The sequence below is a fragment of the Petaurus breviceps genome, unplaced genomic scaffold (assembly GCF_028583685.1).
Source record: "Petaurus breviceps papuanus isolate PSGF00001 unplaced genomic scaffold, PetGlider_PUasm1.0 208, whole genome shotgun sequence".
In the NCBI taxonomy this organism is placed as follows: Eukaryota; Metazoa; Chordata; class Mammalia; order Diprotodontia; family Petauridae; genus Petaurus; species Petaurus breviceps.
In genome coordinates this window covers 15,614,887-15,622,972 of record NW_027185852.1, presented here as the reverse complement: position 1 = coordinate 15,622,972, position 8,086 = coordinate 15,614,887, and the positions used below count along the sequence as shown (strand labels likewise).

Genomic DNA, 8,086 nt, shown 5'->3' with positions numbered 1-8,086 from the left:
GTGTGTGTGTGTGTGTGTGTGTGTGTGTGTGTGTGTGTGTGTGGTGTCCCTTTGTTAGTCCGGTGAATCCTATGGGTTCCTTCTCTGAAGAAAGTTTTTAAATGTATAAAATAAAATATATAGGATTATAAAGGAAACCAAGTATATTAATATATAGTGATAAAAAATGCCAAAAATGTTTTTACCAGGCAAGTCCCTTTGATGGTAGAGTTTGCAGGGACCTTAGAGGCTGGCTCTGCCATTTCTGCCAGTCAGTCTATTAATGAGCATTTATTGAATGCTTACCATGTGCAGGTACTGTGCTGAGCACTGGGGATACAGAAAACAGTCTGTCTAGGAGCTCACCTATCACTTTAGAGATATAATCATAATAATAATAACATTAGCTGACATTTCTATGCTTAATGTGGGCCAATCACTGAGTGAAGCACTTCACAGTTACCATCTCACTGGTTCAGAATCACAGAAATTGAGTCAGATGGGACCTCCCCAGGCATCCAATCCTGACCACATACAATGTCAACAATGACACACCCCATGATGATGAGCATAGGCCTTTCTCACATATACCTGTCCCACAGGTCAGAAGGGGATGTGAACCCAGGCCCTTTAAGCCCCAAACCAGACATTCTTTCCACTACAAGAAGGTGCTTTTCAGGTAGGGCCAGAGCAGGGATGGACTCCAGTCTTGTGGCTGCCTCATCCAGCACATTTCCCAGAGCCCCAAGGCCCACACCCCTCTCACAGCCAGTGGATTCTCACCCTCCCATCTCACTCCTTACCTTCTGGATGGTGATATTGGGATTTTTAAAGTCCATCTGGAAGAAGTTGCCCACTATGGGCAGCCCAGGAGGGCTGGGGGGGTAGTTGTAATGCTGCTTCCTTCTGTGCAGATACTGTGCCAGGATCAGGAGAATGGCAGAGAGGAGAAGGAGGGTCTGCAGGGGGGCTCTTTCCCAAAGAGAAGGAAGCACGGTTCCCAGAGGGAGCTGCATCTTTCTCCAGCTCTGGCACGAAGGTCAGACGAGCCAAGCTCCTCCTCCCTCTTCTTCTTCCTGCAGCAACAGCAGCAGCTGTGGGGCCACCAGGAGCAGCGTTCACGTGAGAGAGAAAGCTCAAGCTATGTTTGTCGCCTTGGAGCTGCTGCCTGGGCTGCCTTATAGGCCAGGCAGTGAGAGCTCCAGGGAGTGCCAGGCTCCCCTCTGTGCCTCAGCCCTCTGCCCTCTGCCAGGGCCTGCCTCCTGGGATCAACCTTGTCCCCCTTTGATCCCTCCCACCCCCGTAAAGAAGACTGGGTTTGTCTGTTGGGAACCAGAGAAACAACTTGGCCAGAGCAGCCTGGGAAGGTTCCACACACAGACAGACCCACCCAGTGGGGCCCAAGTCACAGGGCCAGGTCTGTGAGGCAAGAAGTAATTCGACTTCATCCCTCTGTTTAGGAGAGTAGCAGGCTGAGGTCCAGGGAGGCCAGGAAGCTGACAAGATCTCATGGTTCTGTGTAAGTTTCAGAGTCTTCATTGGCACCCAGCTCAGCTGGTTTCAAGTTAAACTCGTCTCCCTATTAGAAACTGCCTCCTACTGGACTTGAGAACTAGCATACAGGGGCTCTAACCCTGAGATCCAGGAACCCTGAAGGGTATGTGGATAGATTTCAGTGCATCTGGGAACTTGAATGGGAGAAAATCATTTCAACTCTATTGGAATAATTAGAATAAAATTCCAATAGGTTTGGAATAAATTGGGATAATTAGAATAAAATTCTGATAGAATTAAGACAAATTAGAATAAAATTCCCATATAATTGGAATAAATTAGAATGAAATTCCAATATAATTGAAATAATATTCCAATGAAATTAGGGATTAAAATTGGGATAATTGGAATGAAATTCCAATAAATTTGGAATGAATTGGAATAATTGGAGTGATTGTAATAAAATTCCAATAGATTTCAATATAACTGGAATTTCATTTGTAACCCTATGTATGTTATTTTATGCATTTACTATTCTGAGAAATGCTCCATAGGCTTCAGCAGACTGCCCATTGTGTTCAGGGCATAAAGAAGGGAGGGCACAAACTGCTTTTCAAACCTCCCTTACTCGGTGAGTTTAGGACCAGGAGCCAGGGGTGAATGCCAGTCCTTATGTTTTCCCTTCCAATGGTCTTCATGGAACAGTGGGTAGAAAGCTCATTTGGAGTCGGAAAGCTTGGGCTTGAATATCAGCTCTTCCAATATTGCTTTCCTGGGTCTCTTTTCCTCCTCTGTAAAAAATTTGGGATTATCAGAGGGGTCAAACACAAGACCCCTGCCTGAAGCATCATAGCTCTTCACTCCTGAACAGGGTCAGGGGCATATTAAAATACAATTAGGGAATGTTTAATAAAGATGCCATATGATACAGATAATGCCAGTTTGTGTCTTTCTAATCTTGCACGTTGACACACCAGAACTAAATGACCTCTGAGGTCCCTTTCCTCTCAAAAGCTATGCTTTTTCACTATGGAATGAAAGGCTACACACTCTGTTCTCAGGTCTTGTGTAAACAAGAGGCAAGGGGTAGGGAGATAGCTTTTTGGACAAAAGGTCAATCAACAGCCTCTAGGAAGAAGGAGAGGGAAAGGGAAAAATATTATATATATATACATGATGGTAAATATGTTTGATGAATTTAATTTAAAATTAAATGTAGTTCAAATACATGTTAGGTCTTCCACTTGATTCCAAAACCTCAATTTCACAAACACAAGATAGACAAGTTATGACTAGAGAGAGTTTGACTGAAAAAAGAGCTGGTAGTTGAGTGAACTGCAAGGTCAATATCAGCCACTGTTTTGGTAAGGCAGCCAAGAGGACTGTGGCACCCATAGGGTATATGAAGAGATGCTCAGGGTCCAGGGCCAGGGAGGTGAAGCGGCACCATCCTCTATCCTGCTCTGACATCCTCTGGGGCATTGTCTTCAGGTCTGGGCACCACAGTTTTAGAAAGGATGCTGGTAATCAATAGAGAAGGTAAAAAAGACCCATACGCTTATAGCTTTAGAATTGGAAGGGGTGTTAGTGGTTATCCAGGCCAAACCCCTTATTTTACAGATGAAGAACTGAGGTCCACAGATGAAAGTTAGTGGCCCAGGGTCACATGGGTAGTGTCAGGGCAGATATTTGAACCCAGAGCTTCTAACTCCAAACCCAGTGACCTCTCCACTGTATCATCCTAATTCCAGATAAAAACAGCCCTTGAGATCATGATAGGAGAAATAGTTGCAGGATTTGGAGGTTCGTAGCCTGTAGGAGAGTGTAGATATTTAGGGGGAGAGGGCTGGGCACCAAGCTGTCTTCAATTCTTTGAAGAGTTGCCAAGTGAAAAAGGGATTAGCTTTTTCCTCCTTGATGCCAAAGGCAGTATTAGGAACAGTGAAGGTATTTCCGCTTGATAGAGTGGGGAGGGAGGACCCAAATTTATAGTTAGAAGTGTCCAAAAGTGAACAGGATTGCTTCTCTGAAACTCACAGCTCTTCATTAACACTACCCTGGCTGTCCTCTGTTCCTGTGATTGGAGAAGGTGGAGGGGGGACATTAAAGAGCTTTTCCTAGATTCTCCTTTGAAGGAGGGGGCCCAGAGAAACCACGTTATCATTTCCCACCTGCCAGCAGCACTTCATCTTTGCTCTCCTCCCTTGCCTCTTATCCCCCCTTTTTAATGGGCTTTCTTCCTCCATTAGATTGAGTCTTTCTTTGTGTTTGTATTTGTGGTACCTGGTATGTAGTAGGCACTTAATATATGTTCATTGACTCCATGCTTCTAGGAATGATGGATTCCTGCTTATCTGAGTTCTTCAAATGGAGACAGGATCGCCATTCCATAGGAGTGCTTTGGAGGGGATCTTCAGTCAATTAATAAACATTTATCATGTGACTACTATGTTCCAGGTACTAAGTGCTGAGGATACAAAAAGAGGCAAAGGACAATCCCTGCCTTCAAGGAGCTTACAATTGAATAGGGTAGAAAACATGCAAAGAAATATAAAGCAAGTTATTGATAGAATGAATGGGACATCATTAACGGGGGAAGGCACTACAGTTAAGACATGCTGGCATTAAGACTTAGGGATGGCCAGCTAGATGCCCCTGAGGTCCCTTCCAACTTGGAGATTTTGTTATCTCATGACTCCCTGGACTTCGTTAATCTATCTGTCAATGAATTGATGCCTAACATCTATATGGTACTTTAAGGATGGCAAAGTGCTTCACATGTGTTATCTCATTTTATCCTCATAATAATCTGAGGTAAGTTCTATTAGTATTCCCATTTTACAGATGAGGAAACTATACACTCAGCCCTGTCTCACATGATGACATGGCCTTCCTTACTCCTCACCAAGGCTGACCCCTCTACTTGTTCAAGTGGCCCCATTCCAACCCATCTCCTCTAGAAGATTGTCCCCGATGTCTCACTTATTTTCAAACTTTCTTTTCTTGCACTTCTTACTGCCCACAAGCATTCCATATACCCTCCATCCTCAAACACCTCTCATGGTCCTTCTGTTCCTTCTACCTACCTATCTCTTCTGCCCTTTGTAAATAAACACTCAAAAAGACTGTCTATAATAGGGGCTTCCCTTTGCCTCCTCCCACTCTCTCCATATATATATATATATTTTACAATCCAGTTTCCAACCGTGTCTTTCCCCCAAAATTACCTTCTACAAATTATTCCTTGTTGCCAAATCAATGCCCTCTTATTAATACTCATTCTACTTGACTTGTCCATATCCTTTGATACTGTGGATCACTCTTTCCTTAATGTTCTCTTCTCTCTAGGTTTTCAGAACACTTCCCTGGATCTCCTCCAACTTCTCTGATCACTCTCCTGTCTCTTTTCCTGGATACTCCTCCAAATCATGCCCTCTAACCACAAGTGTTTCTCAGGGCTCTGTCCTGGGCTCTCTTCTCTTCTCCCTCTATACTTCTTCACTTGATGATCTCATCTGCTCCCATGGATTTAATTACCATCCCTCAGCTAAAAATTCTCCTATCTGCCTATGGTGCCCTAACCTCTCTGCTGACCTCCCATCTTGTATCTCCAGTCACTTTAGAAATCTCAAACTGAGTGTCCAATAGCCCTCTTAAATTGAACTCATTGTCATTCTCCTGAAACCCTGCCCCACCTCCTAATTTCTCTATTACTGTCGAGGCTCATCACCTAGAATTAAGAAGGTTTGGTATTAAGACTTAGCCATGGCCATCTTCCTCATTATCTCTTACCCTCTACATCCAATATGGTCCCAAGGATTGTTGACTTCACCTTTGCAACCTCTCTCGAATGTGCCCTCTTCTCTCTTCTGACCCTGTTATCACTGTAGGCCCTTATCATATCATACTGGATTATTTCGATAGCCCACTGGTGAGTTTGCCTGCTTCCAATATCTACCCACTACAATCCATCTTTCCATTCAGGACTTTAGAAGAATTTAATGTGAATAGACTGCAGTATGAAGCAGCAGGAACCAAAAGTGAAGGTTATTGGGTTTTTTCTTTTGATTTTTTTTATGAAAAATGAATAACTTGGTTGGGAAACAGTGGCAGTTTGCTACTTGTGTGTCTGTCTCTCTTATAATGATCATACCATGACAGAAATTCTCTAGGGCACATCAGGCTATTTAAACAGCCAGTTATGAACCAAGGATGTTCTCTCAAAATTATTCTTTGTATTTCATAAAGGAGTTAGAAAGAGGATCTATGTAGGACATAAATTCTCTTGAAATAAACGTTTTTCCAGTAGTAATGTGTTGCCTTCTTACTTTTCTGAAAAACTCTCTTCTGCTTCTCAATTACCATATTCTTGCAAAGACAAATTTGTAACTAAAATGAAATTATTTACAAAGCTACTTAAGGATCATAAACTTGAGCTAAAAGATGTCTTACAGGCCATGAAGACCAGTTACCTCTTTCCAAAAATAAGGAAACTGAGGCACAGAAAAGTTGCATAGCAAATTTTGAAGCAATATTTAAACACAAATTTTCTTTCAAATTTTACCTCTAACATTCAATACCTGTGTGATCTATGTGGCACAGGGAATTGCACACTAGGCCTAGAGTCTGGAAGACTCCCTTGTGAGTTCAAATCTGGCCTGAGACACTTACTAGCCATGTGACGCTGGGCAAGTCACCTAACCCTGTTTGTTTCCATTTGCTCATCTGTAAAATGATGAAAATTGAACAGATGGCCCCTGAGGTCTCTTTAGCCTTAAATGTATATTTCTGCAATCTGTGATTATTGTCAAAGATGCCCACTCACATACCAAGATAAGTTAGCCTCTTTCTGCCTCTATCTCTTCATCTATAAAGTGAGGGAGTTGATAGCAACATCTTCAAGACATCTTCCAAGCTCGACGATCAATGATTCTATAAACCTAAGACTTGTGATCACTAGGGATGGACAATTAACATGCAAAATACACAAAGCAATATCTAATGTACAACAAAAGTTTGACTACCTACCATCTGACCTTTTAGAATCCTCTGGCTTCCAGAACCTGAAAGTAACTCCCCAAAAGCCTCTCTCAGTGAAACAGCTGAAGAACCCAGGAAAATTTTACATAGTTGAGAACTTACCAACCAAAGCTGATACCCAGGAAGCTGCAGTTGGTTATAGCATCTATGGTGCTGCAGGCACATGCCCACTCATTCTGATCTCCATCATTTCAGGTTCTTTTGAGATCCCCTCACCCATATGTTCCCATTTAAATGCTGACTTAGACTTGTACCATTCAGATAGGGCACAGAGGAGGGCACTAAGACCCAGAAAAGACACAATGAATCTCACTGGGAAATCCATGCTTGCCCCAGCCAAATTCTCCACCCTCTCCACATAGCCTAAATCAAAGTTCACTCTAGGAGCAAACAAGCCAATCCTTTGGGGATCAAGGTCCAGACTCACCCATCGTCTGTCCACAAAATACCTTCAAACCACTCCTACTGTCCACACTCAACATCCACCCAATCACACTCACTAGTACTCTCTTGTTCTCATACCAGTATTCAATTTATTTTTTCCACAACCATTCAGTAATGCATTCATACAAGAACAGGGAACATCATAACTGTTTCATAATTGATTTGGGAGTGGGGTGGGTATGCAGAATTAACAACTCCATTTCTAAACATAAAACTCCTAAAGAATCTTTCACGTGGTTGTACATTTTTTGGACTGGATCTGTGATTTCATTACTGTCGGAAACTGTATGTAAAGCAGGTGTGGGCCTGATCTGCAGATTATAACCATAGAGTCAAGAGAGACCCTGGATGTTTAAGTGACTTGCCCAGGGACAGGCAGCCACAACTGTCCTGAGTCTTTTCTTTTCTCCCTAGACTATTTCAGTTATTGATTTATATAGAGAGACTTTACATCTGAGCAGTCTGGGAGCTCTGAACATGTGGCCACTGAGAATCTTAATGAGGAAATCACAAGATCCTTCTCATAAATGAGCCCCCAAAGCAAAGTACCAACTCAGAGTATATGTACGCTTCTCAGAGCCAGAAGGCATCCCAAATCTTGTGACTCAGGGCCTAATTAGAAGTTAGCAAAGGGTGCAAAAGCCTTCCTACAAGCAAGCCTCCCCTAAGCAACCTTCCTTTAATGGGCTCCACATGAGGCCTAATAATGAGCAGGGAAGACCTAAAATCCCATTAATATTACACCTGGTTGTCCCATGAACAAGAGACACTCCAATGGTGGACTCTAGGCAAAGGAAGACCCTGTACCTTTTAAGCTCAGGCCTTTTTAGGTAGTCACTTAGAGTGAGGTAATGCCAATTCAGTGAATAGGCCTCTTTAAGAAGTGAGTCAAGGGATTCCCCCTTTAACTAGAAAAAAAGGAAAAAAAAATCAATCGGGTAGGGGAAGACTTTAGTTTCCTTGCTTCCTTCCATTCTTCCTTCCTTCCCTCCTTCCATCTTTCCTTCCTTCCCTCCTTCCCTTTCTTCCCTCCATTCCTCCTTCCTTCTTTCTTTCCTTCCTTCTTTCCTTCCTTTCCCCCTTCCTTCCTTCCTTCCTTCCTTCCTTCCTTCCTTCCTTCCTTCCTTCC

At 42.9% G+C, this 8,086-nt stretch overlaps 1 protein-coding gene across 1 annotated transcript in view; it reads right to left on the bottom strand.

Moving 5' to 3' along the window:
- LOC138165288 (cytochrome P450 2J2-like) overlaps window positions 1–1,317 on the bottom strand; it is a 34,562-nt gene extending 33,245 nt beyond the window's left edge. Inside the window, exon 1 of the mRNA XM_069093456.1 lies at window positions 783–1,317. Within this exon, the coding sequence (XP_068949557.1) occupies window positions 783–995 (213 nt within the window). The 5' untranslated portion in view covers window positions 996–1,317. The remainder of the gene's footprint in view (window positions 1–782) is intronic.
- Window positions 1,318–8,086: the final 6,769 nt, after the last annotated feature.